At 37.1% G+C, this 24,560-nt stretch overlaps 1 protein-coding gene across 2 annotated transcripts in view; it reads left to right on the top strand.

Annotated features, from left to right (window-relative positions):
* The window catches only part of NRDC (nardilysin convertase), a 112,592-nt gene that overhangs the window by 14,603 nt on the left and 73,429 nt on the right, over nt 1-24,560 (top strand). The window contains exons 2-6 of one of the 2 annotated variants that reach the window (XM_055401916.2): nt 12,676-12,997; nt 15,549-15,682; nt 16,612-16,681; nt 16,838-16,919; nt 17,871-18,024. In XM_055401916.2, coding sequence (XP_055257891.1) covers nt 12,676-12,997; nt 15,549-15,682; nt 16,612-16,681; nt 16,838-16,919; nt 17,871-18,024 — 762 coding nt within the window. The remainder of the gene's footprint in view (nt 1-12,675; nt 12,998-15,548; nt 15,683-16,611; nt 16,682-16,837; nt 16,920-17,870; nt 18,025-24,560) is intronic. The other variant, XM_055401917.2, reaches the window with a different exon arrangement.

Here is a 24,560-nt window from a genome sequence, read left to right as displayed (position 1 = left end):
TGTTGGATTTTTCCAACCGCTTAAAAAAGTAAAGTGTTAGTTGCTCAGTCGTGTCCAGCTCTTTGTGGCCTCATGGACTGTAGCCTGCCAGGCTCCTCTGTCCATGCAATCTCTAGGCAAGAATATTGGAGTGGGTTGCCATTTCCTTAAAAAAGTAAAAACCACTTAGTTTGAGGGCATTTTTCATTAATAGGCCTTTTTTGAAAATGAATTTTAGATTGTAATACCCTACTTCTTCTATTCTAAAATACATCCCATTTTTTTTATCAACCAGTATTCAGTTATTTATGACTCAAAATATTGTTTATACTGAAACATATAGTCTATTATGATTACATTTTCCTTCTTGAAGAACTTTGTTTTCTGTAGCATTAAAAGTTGCCTTATTTTTAAAACAAGTTTTATGAAAATATAATTCACATACTATCCGATTCACCCATTTAAAATGTGCAGCTCCCTAGCTTTTAGTATATTTAGAGTTGTGCATTCATTATCACAATTTTAGAACATTTTCACTACCTCAAAAAGTAACCCCAGGGACTTCCCTAGTGATCGAGTGGCTAAGACTCCATGCTCCCAATGCAGGGGACCTGGGTTTGATCCCTGACTGAGCGACTTCACTTTTACTTTTCACTTTCACACATTGGAGAAGGAAATGGCAACCCACTCCAGTGTTCTTGCCTGGAGAATCCCAGAGACGGGGGAGCCTGGTTGGCTTCCATCTATGGGGTCACACAGAGTCGGACACGACTGAAGTGACTTAGCAGCAGCAGCAGGGAACTAGATCCCACATGTCATACCTAAGACCCAACACAGCCAAATAAAAAAAAAAAAAAGAAATCCCACACCCCTTCCTATCAGCCTTCCCAGTAACCCAGCCCACGCATGCCCTAGACAAAGACAAATCTGTTTTCTGCCTCTAATCCACTGTCTCTCCAGATCTACTTTCTAGAAGTCTCTCAACTTTTTGTGTCTCTGTCTATATTGGACATTTCATATAAGTGGAATCATTTAATATGCCATCTTTTATGATTGACTACTTTCACTTAGCATAATGTTTTTAAGTTCATCCATATTGTTGGGTGCAGCAGTACTTTTATTTATTACTGACTAATTCATGGTATGGGCTTCCCTGGTGGCTCAGACGGTAAAGAATCTGCCTGCAATGCAGGTGACCCGGGTTCAATCTCTGGGTCAGGGAAGATCCACTGAAGAAGGAAATGGCAACCTACTCCAGTATTCTTGCCTGGAGAATTCCATGGACAGAGGAGCCTGGTGGGCTACAGTCCATGGGGTCACAAAGAGTCAGGCATAACTGAGCAACTAAAACACAATCCATTGTATGGGATATATTTTGTCTATCCATTCAGCAGTTGATGTATACTTTTTGACTGTTTTGAATAATGCTGCTTATGAACATTTATGTATAATTTTTCATTTGTTTTCATTTATTTAGAATATATAATAATTAGGAATAGAACTGCTGGATCACATGGAAAGCATTTAACCATTTGAGGATCTTTCAGGCTGCTTTCCAAAGAGACTATACAGTTTTACCTTTCTTCCAGCAGTGTGTGAAATTTCCACTTTCTCTATATCCTCACCAACATTTTCTACTCTCTTTTTTATTATAACCATCCTAGAGGGTATAAGTAGTATCTCATTGTCATTTGCATTTCCCTGATGGCTGATGATGTTAAATATCTTGTCATGTACTTATTAGTCATCTGTCATCTTCTTATCTTGGGGACTTCCCTGGTGGCTAGTGGTAAGGAACCCAACTGCCAATGCAGGAGACATGGGAGACTTGGGTTCGATCCCTGGGTTGGAAAGATCCCCTGGAGAAGGGCATGGCAACCCATTCCAGTGTTCTTGCCTGGAGAATCCCATGGACAGAAGAGCCTAGCAGGCTACAGTCCATGATGTCACAAAGAGTTGGACACAACTGAAGCAACATAGCATCTTCTTATCTTATAGTATGTGTATCTTCTTTGGACAAGTATCTGTCTAAATCCTTTGTCCATCTTTAATATTTTTGGGTAGTAATAATTCTTTGTATATTCTAGATATAGGTCTTCTTAGATAAATGATTTGCTAAAATTTTCTCTTGATGGTATCCTTTGAAGCACAAAAGTTTTAAATTTTGATAATTAGTTTATTTTTGTTGTTGCTTATGCATCATATCCTAGATACCTGATTATTATTTTGTTCAGTGCTTTGTGATCTAACTTGAATTCTATCCTAATTCTTTGTCAGAGCTTTAAAACTCCTCTAAGTTTTAAAACTAAGTCAAATTCATCAATAAATCCATCAGTTCAGTTGTTTTCTTGTATCTTCATTCCTTAATCAGTTGAGGACCTATGTCTTTCAGTCCTAGGAAATTTTTCTTGAATTTTTTTTCCCGATTCTTCCCCTTTGTTTTCTTTCTTTTGATACTACTGTATAATATGGAAACACTGGTTCAGTGTAGGGAAAGTTGACTGTGGTAACACTCTTAGCTTCTTTCTCTACCTCTTCTCTTTCACAGGGGGAAGTTAGTAAATACAGGAGATTAGTGAGTACAGTAGAATGACCAGCATGGTCAGTCTAACCTTTTCATCTTTCTCGTCATTCTAACCTGCAGGCAGACAGTATTTTGCCATATTCTTGGCTAGTGCAGTAAACTGAGTGTAGGACAGGCTCTCCATTTTAGGGGAAATACTTCTAGTGGATAACTTGAATTAAGAGTGTTAGCAAGCCATTTTCAAACCACTTTTGAGCCATGTTTTCCAACCAAACTTTATGTCAGAGATAAAGCTGACATTTTGCTTTTTTCTTTTCCTTGTTTTTTTTCTCATCTGATTCTGAAATCAAGTGGGAAAGAGAGGTGTTTTTTAAAAGTTTTTAAAATTAATTAATTTTTGGTTGCACTGGGTCTTTGTTGCTGTACACAGGCCTTCTCTAGTTGTGGAGAGTGGTGGCGACTCTCCGATTGCGTTGCTTGGGCTTCTTGTGGTGGTAGTTTCTTTCATTGCGGAGCACAGACTCGGACATGCAGGCTTTAGTAGTAGCAGTGCAAGGGCTTAGATGCCCCGCGGCATATGAAATTGTTCTGGACCAGGGATTGAACCTGTGTCCCCTGCATTGGCAGGCAGATTCTTATCCACTGTACCACAGGGAAGTCTGAGAGGTGTTTTTTAAAATTGCGGTAAGCTGTACATAACAGAATTTACCTCAACCAATTTCAAGCGTACTGTTCAGTGGCATTAAGTATATTCATATTGTTGTACAACCATCACTACCGTACATCTCCAGAACTTTTTTCATCCTAAACTGTGAAATAATAACTCCCCATTTCCTTCTCCTCCTCCAAGCCCCTGACAGCTACCATTTTATTATCTATAAAGACTGAATAATATTCCTTTGTTTGTGTATATCATAACTTGTTTATTCATCTGTTGATAGACGTTTGAGGTGTTTCCTCTTTTTAGCTATTGTTAATAATGCTGCTTTGAACATGGGTTTACAAATTCTGTTCAAGTCCCTGCTTTAAACTCATTTGGGTATATATATATCTAGAAGTGGACTTGCTCAATTATTTGAGACCTCCCAGTGTCTTAATGGGCTTCCTTGATTGCTCAGTGGTAAAAAATCTGCCTGCAGTGCAGGAGGTGCAGGAAACGTGGGTTTGATCCCTGGGTCAGGAAGATAACCTGAAGGAGGAAATGGTAATCTACTCTAGTAGTCATGCCTGGAAAATCCCATGGGCAAAGGAGCCTGGTGGGCTGTAGTCCATAGGATTGTAGAGTCAGATACGACTGAGCAAGCAAGCCAGCAAGCATATTAGCATCGCCTTGTAATAATCCACCTCTAAATCTAAGTGCCTGACAGCAACAATGATTTATTATGTTCTTGTGGTTCTCTCGGATGGCTGGGCAATTTTTTTGTTCCTGTTATCTGAGCTCACCTTTGTGGCTGTGTTCATTTTTTAGGTTGATCGGAGCTAGAGGATCTAAAATGGCTTTAATCACATGTCTAGGGCCTTGGTGAGAACAGCTAGAAGGTGGGCCTTCTCTCTGCACTTAATCTATCCTCATACATAGTCTAGTTTAAACTTCTTGACATGGCAGTTAAGTCCCAAAAGAGTGAAGGCAGAAGCTGCAGGACATCTTGAGGCCTAGACTCTAGGACTTCACTACAAATTAAAGGCAAAGTTTACGGAGTTAGCCCAGATTCAAGGGGTGGGGGGAAATAGTCTCCAACTCTTGTTGGGAATATTGACCAGGTCACTTTGGGACCATTATTAAAATGGTTAGTTATACCTAATAGCCTAACAACTGAGCCATAGGTGAGGAAACTTGAGAAATAGGGATGGATTGCCATTGGGTAACAAAAAGGCCTTCTGGTAGGTCGTAAATGGATTGGCTTGCTATTATGTTTTAACATAATAATCCATGTGGATTTTTTTGAGCTTGGTTGTTTGTAAGAACTATATTGTACCATGCAGTAAGTTTTTGTTTCTTTTTCTTTTTTAAAAAACAGTTATATGGTTCAGTTCAGTTCAGTCGCTCAGTCGTGACCCACTCTTTGCGACCCCATGAATCATAGCACGCCAGGCCTCCCTGTCCATCACCAATTCCCGGAGTTCACTCAAACTCATGTCCATCGAGTCGGTGATGCCATCCACCCATCTCATTCTCTGTCATCCCCTTCTCCTCCCGCCATAGCTTTAAACTAATTCAGCTTGGGTAAGAAAGCTTTAGCTGACTCAGACAGGCTATATCAACTTTAGAGTTGCAACTGCCCTGGACTTACAGGCAAAGCTACACAGGTTTAATTTTTAATGGTTTGGGTGGGTATAACAATTAATACTTTTATGGACTTCTTAAACCAAGTCTGCAGCTTTAAACTGCAAAGATGTATAAAGTTTCAAATATAGAGTAATTAATGACTTAAGACTGTAGCCTTCAGTTGTTAATTCCAGGTTTAGACAGATAGTACCCTTCCCTGACTTTGTGGTATCAAGTATTTCTTATGTATTTTTGGATTTAAATAAATGAACTCTTTAACTGTGGTAAGTGAAAGTAGTGTGTTTAGTGAAAGTAGCTTCACAAAAGTTTGATTCATTTTATTAAGGAACAAATAAAAATGAATGAGTGGATACTTTATTATAAGGAAAATAATACCACCTTCTTGATTCTTGGGCTTGGTTTGAAGAAACGTACTTCAGTCTTTTAATTTCTTTTTTTGGTCATACCATATGATTTGGGGGGATCTTAGTTCCCCAACCAGAAATCTAACATGAGCCTGACAGTGAAAGCACCAAGTCTTAACCACTGAACTGCTGGGGAAGTCTCTACTTCAGTCTTTATAGTCAGTACAGGAACCATGAGAGGGTGAAACCAAATTGAGGTAGACAGGTTGAATAAGCTAAAGGGAGAGAGGTTTTCTTATATATCTAAGAAGAGCCTTACCCCTCCAAAAATTTATACACAGTCACACACATACATAAATAGAGATTACATGGTTTAGTTGGGAGGTAATGACAAGTTCGATAATTATACGGTTATCTTCCCAAGTACCCTTTTTTGACCCACGGTTTAGCACTATCTAGGTCTAGAAATAGCAATTTAAGACTAGAACCTGAGTGGCTAATTATTTTATCTCTGTATATGAAAATGAGGTCTTGAAAGTTGTATAGTGTACTATGGTACGGCCAGAAGATAATTTATTTGCGTGTTTTTCTCTGTGTGGAAATTTGGATGATTTCCAACTTTTCTCTATCACAAATGGTGCTGCAGTGAACATTGTTGCATATCTTTGTGCATGTGTGTATATATTTCTGTGAGACATCTAGAAATGTAATCACTGGGATAAAAGGTATGCAGAGCTCTCATTGTTAAGAAAATAGGTTTGCCATATACTACAAAAATACTATTCCCACTGAGATTCATAAGCAAGTATGTGAGAATACCCTGTTTATATATATATTTTAAACTTATTTTTATTTGTTTTTGTTTTATGCTCTTATTGATTTGAAGGAACTCTTGTATCTTGTTACAGGCTTCGCTGGTGGCTCAGATGGTAAAGAATCTGCCTGCAATGCAGGAGACGTGGGTTCGATCCTTGGGTTGGAAAGATCCCCTGGAGAAGGGAATGGCAACTCACTCCAGTATTCTTGCCTGGGAAATCCCATGGACATAGGAGCTTGGCAGGCTACAGTGCGTGGGGTCGCAAAGGGTGTCTGACATGACTGAGGGACTGACACTTCTTATGTATATTGTAATTTTCTCTCAGTATACAGTTTTCTGTTAGATTTAGTTTATGGTGTTTTGTTTTAGAAGAATTTTAAGTTAGAATATAGTGAAATCTCCCCCAGTACAATAATTTTGTATCTTATTTAGTATAAATTTTCTTCATCCCAATATTATAACAATATTTTCTCATAATTACTTTTAAGACTTTTTTTCTTTTGCTGTGTAAGCTATTGAATATATATGCGTTAGGTGTAAGGTAGAAATGGCTATTTTATCTCCCTAGAGAATTACCTGTTGTTTCAAAATCATTTATTGAATCATAATAAACAGTGTTACAACAATATTATAAACAGTACTCTGTTTCTAGAACCTGTTTTCTTAAATTGATCTGTCAGTATTCTTGTTCTAGTATACTCTTTAATTTTAATTGCTTTAAAAGATTATATTTCATCATTAGTAAGTCTGTTCCCGTCATGTTTTCCCTTTTGAAAAAGTTCTTGACATTTTTTTTTTTTTTTTTTTGTCCATATGAATTTTAGAATCAGTATGCCAAGTTACCCAGGTAGTGCAGTGGTAAGAATCCGTATGCAATGCAGGAGGTACAAGAGATGCGGGTTCAATCCCTGGGTTGGGGAGATGCCCTAGAGTAGGGAGTGGCAACCTGTTTCTATATTCTTGTCTGGAAAATTCCATGGACAGAAGAGCCTGTTGGGGGGCTACAGCCCATGGTACTGCAAAGAGTCAGACACGACAGAGCATAGCACAGTCTTGACAGCTAGTTACACACACACACAAACACAGACTTCAGTTCAATTTAGTTCAGTCACTCAGTTGTGTCCGACTCTTTGTGACCCCATGAATCACAGCACGCCAGGCCTCCCTGTCTATCACCAACTCCTGGAGTTCACTCAAACTCATGTCCATCAAGTCAGTGATGCCATCCAGCCATCTCACTCTCTTCTCCTCCCGCCCCCAATCCCTCCCAGCATCAGAGTCTTTTCCAGTGAGTCAGCTCTTCGCATGAGGTGGCCAAAGTATTGGAGTTTCAGCTTTAGCATCAGTCCTTCCAATGAACACCCAGGATTGATCTCCTTTAGAATGGACTGGTTGGATCTCCTTGCAGTCCAAGGAACTCTCAAGAGTCTTCTCCAACACCACAGTTCAAAAGCATCAATTCTTCAGTGATCAGCTTTCTTCACAGTCCAACTCTCACATCCATACATGACCACTGGAAAAACCGTAGCCTTGACTAGACGGACTTGTGTTGGAGGGGTTTTAAAATTGGAATTGCCTTGAATTTATACGTTAATTTGGGGGAAGAATTTATATCTTTGTAATACTGGGTGTTCCCACTCCAACTGCATGGTATGACTAGTCAAGTCTGTTATCTTCTTATGTAAAGTTTTCTAGTTTTACTGTTGTTGGATGAGGAACGGATTGGCTTCTGGTGTCATGCTGCTGCTGCTGCTGCTGCTGCTAAGTCACTTCAGTTGTGTCCGACTCTGTGTGACCCCATAGACAGAAGCCCACCAGGCTCCCCCATCCCTGGGATTCTCCAGGCAAGAACACTGGAGTGGGTTGCCATTTCCTTCTCCAATGTGTGAAAGTGAAGTCACTCAGTCGTGTCCGACCCTTAGCGACCCCACGGACTGCAGCCTACCAGGCTCCTCCATCCATGGGATTTCCTAGGCAAGAGTACTGGAGTGGCTTGCCATTGCCTTCTCCGGTGTCATGCTACTTGGGCTCAATCCCTGCTAAACTTGGCAAATAAAAATCCTTTTTTGTGTGTGCTTTAGTTTCCTCATCCGTAAATTGGGAATAACTCATTAGGGTTATTATGAAGATTAAATGGATTAAGACATATAAGTTAATACATAAAATGTGAGTGGTTATTGGATATATATTTATAGTTTCTTTTGCTTTTGTGAATAGAATCTTTTACTTAAAAATCATTTTAATTGGTTAGCTTTGGTCTGTAGGAAATTTGTGATTTTTTTTTTTTTTATGGTTCTTGATTTTGGATGCTTTGCTGAACACTTTAGTACTATACTCATTTTTTAAAAATTCTGTTGCATTCTGTAGCTAATCATATACTTTTGCAGTGAATTGTTTTAGCTTTCAATATTTTGGCCTTATAGTTCTTTCTTGTTTATTTATATTGTGGATTTGTTTTCATTTGCTAGGACTTCTAAAACAGTGTTGAATAGAAGTGATGATGAAGAGCATTTTGTCCATGACTGTCTTTAAATAGATTTGATGTTTGATTTATAGAAGTTAATTTTCTCTTGAGTTTAACCCTTAGAAGTTAATTCAAGCTAAGGGTTGTATGTGTTTGTGTGTGTACTTAATTTGTTAAGGAGTGGGTTTTGGATTTTCATTAGATTATTTTTTTATTTTGCAAACAATATTATTATTATAAAAGATTGAAAAATATGTAGAAATTATAGTGTAAAGCATGAAAGTTCTTGTATCTTGTTCTAATCTCTCTCCATATATATATATATATATTACTATTTGGTTTGTGTCCTTTTAGTTCTTTTGCTACACCTTTATGTACATTTAGGGCTTCCCGACTATCCTGGTGGCTCAGATGGTAAAAGTGTCTGTCTACAATGTGGGAGACCCGGGTTCGATCCCTGAATTGGGAAGATCCCCTGGAGAAGGCAATGGCAACCTACTCCAGTACTCTTGGCTGGAAAATCCCATGGACAGGGAAGCCTACAGTCCATGGGGATTGTAAAGAGTTGGACACTGAGCGACTTCACTTTCCCTTTCACAGCTTAGTTGGTAAAGAATCTGCCTGCAATGCAGGAGACCCTGGTTTGATTCCTGGGTTGGGAAGATCCCCTGGAGAAAGGAAGGGCTACACACTCTAGTATTCTTGGGCTTCCCTTGTGGCTCAGCTGGTAAAGAATCTGCTGCGGTGCAGGAGACCTGGGTTCGATCCCTGGGTTGGGAAGATCCTTTGTAGAAGGGAAAGGCTACCCACTCCAGTATTCTGACCTGGAGCATTCCATGGACTGTATAGTTCATGGGGTCGCAAAGAGTTGGACATGACTGAGTGACTTTCACTCACTTCACTTATGTACATTTAATGTATATTTGTGTACATTTTTGTGTATGTGTGTACACATAGTTTTATTTATTTTATGGAACTACCAGATATTTTGTTTCACTTAGCACATTAAATACCTATTATATATCAGGCCCCCTTTAGGCATTGGCATTCTTCTGCTCATTCAGCAAATATTTCTTAAATGTTTCCTGAGTGCCAGGCAGTGTCTTAGGTGCTAGAAATATAGCTGTGAAGAAAAAGAAAAGCCTGTCCTCAGAGCTAACTTTCTGAAGGTGCAGACAGAAAATTAAAAAACAAAACCAAAACCAGAAAAAAGGGATGATAAATGGTATGAAAGAAAAGTTAAAACAGGGTAAAAGAGGAAAGGGATTGTTGTTCAGTCCCTAAGTCCTGTCCGACTCTTTTCGACCCCATGAACTGCAGCAGGCCAGGCTTCCCTGTCCTTCACTGTCTCCCTGAGTTTGCTCCAATTCATGTCCATTGTGTTGATGATGCCATCTAACCATCTCATTCACTGTCGCCCCCTTCTCTTACCCTGGATCTTTTCCAGCATTAGGATCTTTTCCAGTGAGTCAGCTCTTTGCATCAGGTGGCCAAAGTATTGAGCTTCAACTTCAGCATCAGTCCTTCCAATGAATATTCAGGGTTGATTGCCTTTAGGATGGACTGATTTGATCTTACAGTTCAAGGGACTCTTAAGAGTCTTCTCCAACACCACAGTTTGAAAGCATCAATTTTTTGGCACTCAGACTTCTTTGTGGTCCACCTCTTGTATCTGTATATGACTACTGGAAAAATCATCGTTTTGACTATGTGGACCTTTTTCAGCAAAGTGATGCCTCTGCCTAAGTTTGTCATTGCTTTTCTTCCAAGGAGCAAGTGTTCTTTAATTCCGTAGTTGCAGTCACCATCCACAGTGATTTTGGAGTACAAGAAAATAAAACCTGTCACTGTTTCCACTTTTCCCACTTCTATTTGCTGTGAAGTGATGGGACCAGATGCTATGACCTTTGTTTTTTGAATGTTGAGCTTTAAACCAGCTTTTTCAGTCTTCTCTTTCACCCTCATCAAGAGGCTCAGTAGTTCCTCTTTGCTTTCTGCCGTGAGAGTGGTGTCATCTGAATATCTGAGGTTGTTGATGTTTCTCCCAGCAATCTTAATTCCAGCTTGTGAGTCATCCAACCCAGCATTTTGCATGGTATACTCTGCATATAAGTTAAGTAAACAAAGTGATAACATACAGCCTTGTTGTACTCCTTCCCCAGTTTTGAACTAGTCTGTTGTTCCCATGTCAGGTTCTAACTATTGCTTTTTGTCCTGCATCCAGATTTCTCAAGAAACAGGTAAAGTGGTCTGGTATTCCCATCTGTTTAAGAATTTTCCAGTTTGTTGTGATCCACACAGTCAAAGGCTTTAGTGTAGACAGTGAAGCAGATGTTTTCCTGGAATTCCCTTGCTTTTTCTGATCCACTGGATGTTGGCAGTTTGATCTCTGGTTCCTCTGCCCTTTCTAAATCTAGCTTGTACATCGGAAGTTCTTGGTTCACGTACTGTTGAAACCTAGCTTGAAGGATTTTGAGCATTACCTTGCTAGCATGTGAAATGTGTGCAGTTGTGCGGTAGTTTGAACATTCTTTGGCATTACCTTTCTTTGGGATTGGAATGAAAACTGATCCTTTTCAGTCCTGTGGCCAATGCTGAGTTTTCTAAATTTGCTGGCATATTGAGTTCAGCTCTTTAGCAGCAGCATCTTTTAGGATTTGAAATAGCTCAGCTGGAATTCCATCACCTCCACTAGCTTTGATTGTAGTGATGCTTCCTGAGTCCCACTTGACTTTGCACTCTAGGTTGTCTGGCTCTAGGTGAGTGATCATACCATTGTGGTTATCTGGGTCATGAAGATCTTTTTTCTATAGTTCTTTTGTGTATTCTTGTCACCTCCTCTTAATCTCTTCTGCTTATGTTAGGTCCATACCATTTCTGTTCTTTATTGTGCCCATCTTTGCATTAAATATCCCCTTGGAGTCTCTGATCTTCTTGAAGAGATCTCTAATCTTTCCCATTCTGTTTCTTTACATTGATCACTGAGGAAGACTTTCTTATCTCTTCTTGCTGTTCTTTGGAACTCTGCATTCAGATGTTTTTTTTTTTCTCCTTTGTCTTTAGCGTCTCTTCTTTTCTTAGCTATTTGTAAGGCCTCCTCAGACAACCATTTTGCTTTTTTGCATTTCTGTTTCTTGGGGATGGTGTGATCACTGCCTCCTGTACAATACCATGAACCTCCATCCATAGTTCTTCAGGCACTCTTATCAGATCTAATCCCTTGAATCTGTCACTTCCACTGTGTAATCATAAGGGATTTGATTTAGGACATAGCTGAATGGTCTAGTGGTTTTACCTACTTTCTTCAATTTAAGTCTGGCAATAACGAGTTCATGATCTGAGCCACAGTCAGCTCCTGGTCTTGTTTTTGCTGACTGTAAAGAGCTTCTCCATCCTTGGCTGCAAAGAGTATAATCAGTCTGATTTCGGTATTGACCATCTGGTGATGTCCATGTATAGAGTCTTCTCTTGTGTTGTTGGAAGAGGGTGTTTGCTATGACCAGTGTGTTCTCTTGGCAAAACCCTGTTAGCCTTTGCCCTGCTTCATTTTGTGCTCCAAGGTCAAATTTGCCTGTTATTCCAGGTATATATTGACTTCCTACTTTTGCATTCCAATTCTCTATGATGAAAAGGACATTGTTTTGGGGTGTTAATTCTAGAAGATCTTGTAGGTCTTCATAGAACTGTTCAACTTCAGCTTCTTCAGCATTACTGGTTGGGGTATAGATTTGGATTACTGTGATATTGAATGGTTTGCCTTGGAAACGAACAGAGATCATTCTGTCCTTTTTGAGATTGCACCCAAATACTGCATTTTGGACTCTTCGTTGACATGAGGTCTACTTCATTTCTTCTAAGAGATTCTTGGCCACAGTAGCATATATAATGGTCATCTGAATTAAATTCACCCATTCCAGTCTATTTTAGTTTACTGATTCCTTAAATGTTGATGTTCATTCTTGCCATCTCCTCTTTGACCACTTCCAATTTACCTTGATTCACGGATTTAACATTCTAGGTTCCTATGCAATATTGCTCTTTACAGCATCAAACTGACTTCCATCACCAGTCACATCCACAACTGGGCATTGTTTTCACTTTGGCTCTGTCTAGTCTTTCTTTCTGGAGTTATTTCTCCGCTGTTCTCCATTAGCATATTGGGCACCTACCAACCTGGGGAGTTCATCTTTCAGTGTCATAGTATAATGAATAGCTGACTTGAATGTTTTCTGATTTTTCTTTTCATTTTTTATTTTTTAGGTACATCAAATTACGAAATGGCTTGCAGGCACTTTTGATTTCAGACCTAAGTAATATGGAAGGTAAAATGGGTGATGCAACAGATGATGAAGAGGAAGAAGAGGAGGAGGAAGAAGAAGAAGATGATGATGATGATGATGATGACGATGATGAAGATTCTGGAGCAGAAATAGAAGATGATGATGAAGAAGGTTTTGATGATGAAGATGAGTTTGATGATGATGATGATGATGAACATGATGATGATCTTGACGCTGAGGATAATGAGTTGGAAGAATTAGAAGAGAGGGCAGAAGCTAGAAAGAAAACCACTGAAAAACAGGTGTGAGTCATGTCTGTTACATCTTTTTCTGATTTGGGAATTCTTTGTGATAAGTTCCAAACTTATGTTTTGTCTCTTACTGGTAAATAGGAAGTATATATCTGTTGATCTTCAGTAAAGGAATATTTATTCTATGTAAAGATTACATTTTAAAAAATATTTTCCTCTAGGGACTTCCTTGTTGGTTCAGTGGTTAGCAGTTGTTAAGACTCTCTGTTTCAAATGCTGGGAGCCTGGGTTTGATCCCTGGTCGGGGAGCTAAGATCCCTCATGTCAGATGGTGTGGCCAAAAAATTTAAGGAAAAAAAGCTTCTTTTTGTTCTATTATAAAAGTGACAAATGCTCATTATAGAAGCTAATGGAAAATAAAAGCAAAAATATAAAATTTGCCCATAACCATAACTCTCAGAGATAATCACTGGGAGTATTTGACTGCATGTTTTAAAAACAAATGCCTGGAGCTGTGAATCTGCAAAGTTCTTAGCCTGGGATAGAGGCATAAGAGAATGTATTATCCTTGGAGAGACTGGAAAAAGCATAAGAGAAGAACAAGTGTAGTGTAGAATTGTTACATAGGCTCCTGTTTCTGAGAATCCTCATGGGTAATTTCTATGTAAGTAACAATGTGATTTGTATTTTTATGGGGAAGCATCAGTGGTCCAAATAATTAATAAGTAAATTGGAAGAATTGAAATAGAAATGGGGAGTTGAGCTTAGTGAAACATATTAATAACAGTAAGTGAATAGATAAGTACTGGTTGATAGAAATAATGTTCCTGTCTGTATATTTTTTGAACAGTGTTTCCATTTTGAAGTAGAAAATACTATATTGGAGTATAATATTCTGGAGCCATTATAGTGAAATTGACCAGCAAATGTTTGTTAAAACTAGTATCTTAAATATTGGTAATATATTCAGCATGGTACCATTCTCAAAAAAATGAATTAAAGTTGAGATTATTAACACTAAAATCTAAAAGATCACATGTATAACACTATAAAATCAGCCCTCAAAATGTGCCAGTTTGAAATGTAAGTAGTAGGTATGTCTTAGATAAATTGATAGGTACTCTTCCTGGAAAAAAAATTTTTTTTAAAGAAGATTGTGCCAGTTGTTTCACTTAGGTGTTGGAGGAATTAAGTCATGTTTAAAGAAGCTATTCCCTCTTGCTATTCAGATTATAATTGATGCCTGTTTTGGCAGAGCAAGATCGGCCAAGTGATTTTAGCTTAGAAGGCTTTGGGGATAAAACCAAAACACCAGGAAAAAAAAGTATATATATATGTAGTCTGTTGTCTTCATAGTCTATACTAAAGTCTTCATAAATAAATCAGGAGTTAATCCACTCATTTTTAATTTGAAATAGATCTTATAATTCCAAATAGAGAAATAATAGAAGGGAAGAAATAAGTCAAGTGGGAAGAACAGTGATAGTTAGGAAACCTGAATTTTAATTCTGAGACTGTCATTATCTTTACAGATGATCTTAGACCTTTTCATTTTCTCATTTTTTCCCCTCATTTCTAAAACAAGAGAATTAGGTTACATAAATTTTGAAGTCCATTTTAGCTCCAGACTTACTGTGTTATAACTTCATAACTGAATATTCCTGGTTTGTAAACTTCTTCCTGTATCTCTATTAATAGCTTTTCCTGTATTTGGACTTCTTCATACCCTCTATCAACTGATAAGCAAAACTCTAGGATTAAGTTAAAAAAATTTTTGACAGCCAGTTTTGTTGTCAAGATGTAATATTTTAGATTTATATAGCAATTGTGAACCTGTTTGACAAAAGAGGATGTGCGTCCAATATTGTGGGTACCCCTTTTTATTTTATTACGTACATCAAACTCTAAATGTTACCTTGTCTAGAAGCAGCAGGGTCAGATTCTAGTGATCATTTAAAAAATGGCTTAGATGCTTCCTGTCTTTTCTGAGAACTTGGTATGATATATTCCCTCATAAGATACTGATAGCTGATTTTCTGGATTTTAGAAAGGAATGGAGGAGGTTAGTGCAGTTTGAAGACGAGATCAAATTGTTTTATGCTGTGGGTACACTAGTGAAAGGAAAGATCCCATGATTGTAGTCATGGAAAATCATTTATATTCACTGAATGAGTAAATGCCTACAAAAGGTAAATAAAGTAGATAGTCTAGATAAGAGGTGGCTTAAGAGTAGTATAGGATTTTGCAGTGGTTTTATGATTTTTTATTTGAAAAATGTGAACTGTGTTTAAGATGAATATGTGAATTTGTAAGGATAGTAGGAAGAAAATTTTTTGAGGTTTTTGGAGAACATTTACCTTCAATTAGGAAGTAATTGAATCATCTTTTGAATCATCATTTTCACCCCCTTCCACTTTCTTCTTCCCAGAGGGAAGTTGTTTTTGATCTTAAAGTTTTGATAAATTAACAAGATTGGAATTTAAGTATGATATATGCTGAATTATGATTTGTCCAAGGCTTTCTTAAATCAAGTCTCAAGTATGAATTTCTCAAGTATGAAGTTTTTGGATAGATAATTCTCAAGTATGAATTTCTTTTCTAGCTATTGCAGAGCCTGTTTTTGCTGTGGTCAAAGCTGACTGATAAACTGTGGTTTAAGTCAACTTATAGAAAAATGTTTTCAACCCTGCTGTTCAAGACAAGAAATCTTAATGGGGTAGTTGGAGCTGAAAGAAGGTTAGGCATCTATTAAACACATCACAGAACCCATTAGACTGTGCTTTGAAGAAGTGGATATTCCCTCATGTTTTAACTGAGTTTATGTGTCTACGTCTTAAATAAGGGCTTTATGAGTATCAAGTGAGGCTGTTTGGTTCTCCAAAAACGTACACCCCCTCTCCCCCGCGAACACATGGTTAGACTTTATACCAGGTGTACACTAATTTTTTTAAAAACCTTCTGAGAGGATAACCATTTGTCAGAATAGTCTGTGTCATCAGACACAATTTTAAAGGGTTAAATGTGTTAACCCTTTAAAATTGACATTTGAAAAATTTGGGAAAGTTAATAATTCAGCTTTCTATCCTTAAGGATTCAGATTGACTATTTTTCTCTCCTTTTTTGTGTCTTTTAACTTACTTTGATATAATGGTTGCCCTGATCATTTTAAATGCAGAATTTTGTATACCTCCTGATCATCTATTTTGTTGCAAATTGATTTTCCCAAAGTACTGGGAAAATGTCAACCAATAAGTAATGTATTTTTTATACCTTAAATAAGAAGTGAAGAACTAAAAAGCCTCTTTAAAGTTTAGTTCTGTAGTTCTTTAATGGCTAAAGATTTTTTAATAACCATTATTATCTTTGTTAGATGTTTTCCTGACTTGTTATCTTATGCCCTGTTTTAATAAAAACAATATTTTCTGAGTGACATATTGAGAAGTTTCCATCTAGTAACTTGAATTAACAAACACAGAGCCTTTAATTGTTTAGAGATCTTTAGAGAAAATCTCCTCAGATATGTTACTTCTGCAGATTTCTGAAATCTGGTTAATCAGGAAACAAACTTGGTTCAGAACTTTGAAATGCTGACACAAAATGATACTTGGGTGGGCTGGCCAGTCCCCCTTGGCTTTCTTTCTGTCTGTTTCTGCTTTTTCCCTTAGGTCTGCACCTGTTCAGCATTTTGCAGGATGGCAAGAGGAGGAGCAGCAAGGTGAAACTGACACAGTTCAGGTGAGTTTCACTTTGCTGCTCCTCCTGATTATCAGGGAAAGAATTCTGTTACTTTCTATTGGATAAGGTCCATCTCCAAGTGAATCCTTAAAATGAGATGACATTATTATTCCTGTAGGATTGACTCACTATTTGTATGTGTTCTACTTACTCCAGTCTGCAGCGGCTCTTTGTGTTGGAGTTGGGAGTTTTGCTGATCCAGATGACCTGCCCGGGCTGGCACACTTTTTGGAGCACAGTAAGATCTTTGTAAAATATTCTTGGGTGTGTTTTTTCCTCCAAATTTGTAAGAATTGATTTCAAAGATAAGTAACTGTTTTGATAGGATTGTGATAATGTTTAATAAGAGAAAAACTAAGAAAAAATCTTAGTGAATATCATAGGAGAAAGACTTAATTTTAATCTTGAGTGTACTTGTTTTGAGGATTAGAGTGAAACTGCTTAGAAAACTATTTTAAAATGTAAGTCTTATTATTCAGGTACAGTGAGGCCAACCAATCAGGAGGAAATCTTTAGGAGTTTAGACTGTCATCTTGGGAGGGGCAGTTCCTTCCAGGATTGGCAAGGCCTCAAGATGTCAAAGCATTAGAAATACAAAAATTAAAAAGGCACCATTAATACCAAAGCAAAACAGTAAATCTTCAGTGTAATTATTAACGTACCCAAGTAAAACCTTTGTGAATGCTGCTGCTGCTGCTAAGTTGCTTCAGTCGTGTCCGACTCTGTGCGACCCCATAGACAGAAGCCCACCAGGCTCCCCCATCCCTGGGATTCTCCAGGCAAGAACACTGGAGTGGGTTGCCATTTCCTTCTCCATTTGTGAATGCTCTCCAGTATGAACTCTTGAATTACTACTCCTTTGTATGCTAGTTTTCTAAGCTACTCAAGGTGAATTTTTTACCTTATGAGTTTTTATAGTAGAAATTAATTTGCATATATGTCAGTTTACATTTTAACCTTTTACAAATAAATTACATATTTCATTAAAAATATTTATTTTTTGAATTTAAAAGTAACATATGAGCTTTATAGAAAGTTAAAAAAAAGAAGTACTATGAAGAAAATAAGTATTACCCAGGTGTAATCAATGTTGGCGTATTTTCTACCAGTTTTTTTGAAATTTCATCCTTTTTAATAAAAGCATTGTCTGTATCTTTGTGTTCTGTGATTTTGTATTCTTTTCACTTAGTGGTATTCATGGGTAGCTTGAAATATCCAGATGAGAATGGATTTGATGCCTTCCTGAAGAAACATGGGGGCAGTGATAATGCTTCAACTGATTGTGAACGTACAGTCTTTCAGTTTGATGTCCAGAGGAAGTACTTCAAAGAAGCCCTGGATAGGTAACTAACCCGAAATATATTTTTATTTTGATTATCTGGTGCCATCTTATAACTGGCAATGTTGGGCATTGTTCTGTGGTAATTTCTTTTTCAGCAGTACTCTAATTCTGTAGGATTACTGACAATACTTTATTTGGAGAAAAGAGCAAATTACAAATATACCTTGGCTCTTGTTCTGTAATACTTAGTCTTTGTATTAAAGATTAAACAAACCAATTAAACATCTTTTGAATTTTGTAAATAATGTAGTCTCTATTGACTCATTATTGCAATTATTATTTTCTAATTTAGTAGAAAATATGGAAAACAGAGAAGGGAAAAAGAGGTAAGGTTGCTCTCAATTTCATAATCTAGAGATAACCATGATTGATATTTTGGAATGTAGCCATCTATATTTGTAACATATATGGGATCAGCTTATTCATATCTTTTCATATTTTAAAACACGGTGTATCACATTTGTATACAGTTTTATAATTTATAAAACATGACTAAGTGTGTATCTGTTTAGCCATTCACATATTATTGGACAGTTGAATTATTTTCAGTTTTCTGGTACTGTGATGCCATAGTGAATATTCTAGTCTTTGTGTACATCCTTAATCATTTCCTTTTGCTAAGTTCTAAGGAGTGAAATTTCTGCGTGTATTTGCATGAATATTTTTAAAACTTTTTTAAAAAGAGCTTTTGATACTCAAAATTGTCTTCTCAAAAGTTTGTCAGGGCATTTATAGAGCTTTGATATAGCAAGGTTGTAAGTCAAAGCATACAATAGTAAAAAGAAGTCACTTTATACCAAAATCTAGATAAATATAATATTGAAATACTAATAAAATAATCAATTTTGACCAGTATAATGTAAGATCTGATGGCAGTTTTTGGTCCATTTTTTGTTGGTTATCTCTGGTATCAAGAATTTGGCAGATACCTATTTGAGATGTCTTGAATGAATTAATACAGATTTTTTTTTAATATAAAAAAATGCCATAAAATCAAAACACAAATGACAAAAAAAATTCTCAAAACATAACAGTGGTGAAGTTTTCTTAAATTGTCTCATCCCTTAAGAATTAATTTGACCCTGAGAAAACTTCTGGGTAAGTTCCTGTAAGTTGAAAGCATATGCCATTATTTTTAAGGAAAAAAATATTTGTCTGTTCTTGAACCCCCAAGTTAACAGCTTTTCCACTAAAACAATGCCAAAGTCCCATTAAAATTGACATAATTACTTTGATGACAATGTTTATAATAGGATACAACATAGTGGTTTTTCTTCTTTAATCTGAAATATGGCTGTCTACTTTGTATTCAGTGAAATAGTTTATAGCTCTTTTTAATCGCATACTTAAGCATATGCTCACAGCACATATATTTGATATCAGTGTTTATCTAATTAAACATTTAATTCCAAAATAACAAATAAAAGAATAGAGACAAAAGAAGTTAATCAAACAGTGCAAATGAGGCCCAAATTTATCTTTTTTATAAACTTAGAAAATCAGGAATACTCTTTAGGGTGACTGTGTGTTTGCTTTTGTTTCAAAGTTTTCAACCCCTAAGTTTTAGAGCATGTTAAGAAAACTTAAGCAGTAGACAAATTGAATACTCATGAATAAACACATTTCATTGGAAAAAAAGAATACGCAAAGGATATGTTGAAAAGATTATGGCCACCTCAGAGATGATGAAATGATATAAAGTCTAGTTAAAGAACTTGTTTCATTTCTTCTTAAGAAATTCTATACATTTTTAATCTAAGGAGTACTTCAAGAAATCCAAAGATATTTGCACATTTGTTACAGATTATTTCTACTTATAAAACTGTCAGAATTAATAAGAAGAATGCTACTGCCTAATAGGAGAAATTATTAAGATTCTCAGGCCATGAATTTATGCCATAAATGGTAGACAGTGGTAGAGCATTAAGCATTGCATATTCTATGATAAATATGATAATTATTATATTTCTACAGTTAATATGACTTCTCTGGTGGCTCAGATGGTAAAGCGTCTGCCTATAATGTGGGAGACCCGGGTTCAGTCCCTGGGTTGGGAAGATCTCCTGGAGAAGGAAATGGCAACCCACTCCAGTATTCTTGCCTGGAAAATCCCATGGACGGAGGAGCCTGGTAGGCTACGTCCATGGGGTCCAAAGAGTTGGACACGACTGAGCGACTTCACTTTCACTTTTTCACAGTTAATATGAAATAAAAAGTCTTTGGATAATTTGCAAAAGACTGTTACATAGCATGGATTAAGTGTGTCTATTTTTAAATAGGTCAGTAAATCCAGTTTCCTCACAGGTCATATTGTTCAGTATCTTGAATCATTTAAGTTAAAACTTAAGGAAATAACTGAATTTTTACTGTATTAAGTAAATGAGAATGAAAGCTGCTTTTACCTTGGTGGCCTTTGCTAATTTCAGTAAATTTGAACTTCAGTTTATCAGTATTTCAGGGCAAGAAGATTTATCAAAGTCCAGGATGTTCACAGAGTGGGGTATTTAATAGGAGACTCTTCTTAGGATAAACTGGGACTTCAGAAGGCATCACCCTTAGGTTGAGGAAATAGATTAGCCATCCTGAGGAGTTACAGACTACTTTGAAAAATGCCTATGTTGTCTAGTGAACCTTAAGCCTTGAATATAGTTTAACATGGTCCAGAACTGGTAGTGTTCTCTGATGCCCAAGAGAAGCAAAAACAAACCCTCTCAAAAAGAAAATGCCTTTGTTTTATCTACTCTCGAGTAGAGTGACCAGCATTCAGTCAAACATAAGCAGGCATGCAACAAAATAAGACAGTGTGAATGAGAACAGGAAATAGAAAAAGACTTAATGCCTTAGAAATCTTAGAGATTGGCATGGTTAACTACAATTACCGTTTTTACAGAAATAAGGGACAAGTTTGAATACAGTTGTAAGTCATAGGAAACTATAAAGTGTGACCTATGATATTTGAAATATAAAAATTAAGAAAGAGCATTGTGGATTGAGACATGATAATTGAAACTTAAACCAATGGATAGGTTTAAGAAAGGAATACATATAGATGATGTTAGAATTTGTGAATTGATAGACCAAGAGAAATCCCAAATATAATGTGAAGAGAGAAAAATTGAAAGATACAGAAAAAAGGAAAAGCAGCATAGAGAATAGAGTGAAAATGGCCTATATATATATATATCTAGAGAACTAGAAGGAGAAGAGAAAAAAGTAATACAGACAAAATATTTGAAGGGTTGATGACTGGAAAATTTCTAGAATGTCAAATCAGAGGGTAAACTAACAAATTCCAAAAGTATATATTAAAAGAAATCCACATGTAGAAAGTTATAGTGACTACAGAAAACCAAATATAGAAAATCTTTGCCAGATAAAAGGGCAGAAGTTCTTTAAAGTCATGTTAGTTAGTCTGATGGATGACTTTTCAGCAGCAGTAGTGGAAGCTCAGTATAGTAGAATATTTGTAATAGCCTGAAAGAAAATAACCACCAACTACAAATTCTACACCAAGCAAAAAATATCTTGTAAGAATGATTGTAAAATAGACCTTTAGACACACAGTTGAGTGTGCATGCCACCAGCTTACCAAAGCAAATTCTAAAGAATATATTTCAGGCAGAAGGAGAATACAGATCAGAGCTGCAAAAACGATAGTGGAGCAATGAAAGTCATTTTATATGAATAATACAAATGAGCATTGATTGCTTAAAACAGTAATTATGAAACTTAAAAGTATACAGAGTTAAAACAACAACAACAATGTATCAGGAGTAATGCTGCTGCTACTGCTGCTGCTGCTAAGTCACTTCAGTCGTGTCCGACTCTGTGTGACCCCATAGATGGAAGCCCACCAGGCTCCCCCGTCCCCGGGATTCTCCAGGCAAGAACACTGGAGTGTGTTGCCATTTCCTTCTCCAGTGTGTGAAAGTGAAAAGCGAAAGTGAAGTCGCTCAGTCGTGTCCGACCCTTAGCGACCCCACGGACTGTAGCCTACCAGGCTCCTCCATCCATGGGATTCTCTAGGCAATAGTACTGGAGGGGCTTGCCATTGCCTTCTCCGGGAGTAATGCTAAATGGAGAAAAAGGTATTTTTATAAGATTAATGTTAGACTTTGATAAGTTAAAAGGATACATGTAATATTTTTAAGGGTAACTGCTGAAAGAACACAATTTGGGCATAAAAATTCTAAACCAGTACAAAGAAAACACTTGGAATAAGTCTCTCAAATAAATTGGAAGAAGAAAACTATAGTAGGAGGGATAGAACAAGTGGGACAAGCAGGACAAAGGAGGATGGAGGTAGATGTAGATCCATATGTAACAGTAATTCTTATTAAATATGAGTGGATAAACTTCTGATTAAAAGATAAACATCCTCAGACTGGATTTAAAAAGCCTAATCAAACAGTTTTTAAGACTTAGATATCTAAGGCTTGGGAGGGGTTCCCTGGCAGCTCACATGGTAAAAGAATCTTCCTGCAATACGAAAGTCCTGGGTTTGATCCCTGGGTCGGGAAGATCCCCTGGAGAATGGAATGGCAACCCACTCTAGCAGTCTTGCATGGAAAATTCTATGGACAGAGAAGTCTGGCAAGCCACAGTCCATGGGGTTGCAAAGAGTCGACATGACTGAGTGACTAGTACACGTAGTGAGTCTTGGGAAAAAAAAATTTTGCTCAAGAGGCTCATGTCATATTGATAAAACTTAACTAGGAAGGCATAATTGTTTCCAGTTTGAACTCATCTAATAGCATAGCCTCAAAGTAAATCAGATGTAAAGACCAACGAATAAGTGACCAACTGTAGTAGGAGATTTAACACCCCTTTCTCAGTATTTGATAGAATAACCATAAAATCAGTAAGGACATTGAAGATTAGGACAAAATGATTACCACTTGAATCCTTAATCAACACCTTCCAGCTACAAAATTGTTTCATTTGATTGTATTTTAAGCCACAAATTCAGTCTCAAATGTCAAAGCATTGAAACCATATTATTAATGATTATGTTTTCTAATCACAGTGTATGTACAGTTAAATTTTAGCTAGAAATCAGTAACAGAGAGACAACTAGAATATTGCCTTATGTTTGGAAATTAAATACATTTCTAAGGAATACCTGGGTAAAGAGGAAAGCATATAAGAAATTAGAAAATATTTTGTATTGAATTATAAAAATATTATGGAATAAAAGTTGTGGGATGCAGCTGTAATCATACTTAGAGGGAAATATATACTGTTAAGTGTGTATTCTGTCAGCTTTCCTCATGACTCAGTTGGTTAAGAATCTGCCTGCAATGCAGGAGACTGCCTGCTATATAGTAGACCTAAGTTCGATCCCTGGGTTGGAAAGATCCCTTGGAGGAGGAAATGGCAACCCACTCCAGTATTCTTGCCTGGGAAATCCCATGGACAGAGGAGCCTGGCAGGGTACAGTCCGTGGGATCCAAAGAATCAGACACAACTTAGCAACTAAACCACCACAATGTATGTTTTAGAAAAGAAGAGTTTAAAATTAATGAGCAGATCAATCTTAGGAAGTCTGAGTAAGACCAGCAAAGTATGCCCAAAGAAAGAAGAAAGATAAATGAAATAAAAAGCAGATTGACCTCAGCAGGAATAGTGAAATAAGGACCTCTGAAAGCCCCTCCTCTGTAAAAGCAAGAAGAACCTTGCCAAAAATTGTCAAAAATCAACTTTTTCAGAACTCTGGAAATAAAAGCTTGGAACAATCCAAGTAGTTTATTCAAGCAAGTGACTAAATCTTAGAACAGTTTGCTTTGTGACATTTTAATTTACTCCGTTTCCATTCCCCTCTACCCAGCTCTACAGTAGTCTTGAAAACGAAGAGGTCCCACAGTCTTAGTGAAAACAGCAGTCTAGCAGCCACTGAAAGGGGCTGGATGGATTTAGAGATCTCTAAAAACATCGTTCTGGAGAATTTTCATTATTTGACCTGTTTAGCAGTTCCCTGGGAACCACCATTCATGAACTTTTATGATTTGGCCTGACTGGGAGCTCACGCCTATAGCATTTAGATGGCAGTAGTTTAACTTTGTGACCATCTGAGGCAGTGGATAAAAGTTGGAGCAAACAAAGCTTAAAAGGAAAAACTGCAAAATAAGATATCCTAAGGGGCTTTGAAAAGCTCCAGGATATTCCTGGGAATTTTGAAGGTAACATATGTGCATAAAGCTGTGTCATGTCCAGGGCTGTATGCATGCTCAAGAAAGACTTAAGGCCTTACACTCTTGTCATGGTTGATCTTGAGTCTCTGTGCAAGCCGGATGTGATGGCTAATGTAGAGTTTTAAACTGCCTGACTGAATGTTGAAAGCATCCCCCAATATACATAGAGAACCCCTTGGCAAGGCATTTAAGGAAATCTCTCTGCAACCAGAGATTATCACTAAGCTAACCAAGCCATCAAAGAATATAGACTTCACAGGATTAGTTAAGGTAAGTGTGAGTTGCTCAGTCATGTCTGACTCTTTGCAACCCCATGGTCACAGGCTTCTCTGTCCATGGAATTTTC

Source organism: Moschus berezovskii, chromosome 4 (genome assembly GCF_049115385.1).
Source record: "Moschus berezovskii isolate FMDL1 chromosome 4, NW_MosBer_1.0, whole genome shotgun sequence".
NCBI classification, from domain to species: domain Eukaryota; kingdom Metazoa; phylum Chordata; class Mammalia; order Artiodactyla; family Moschidae; genus Moschus; species Moschus berezovskii.
Note: the sequence above shows the minus strand (reverse complement) of the source record. Positions and strands in the feature narration are given on the sequence as shown.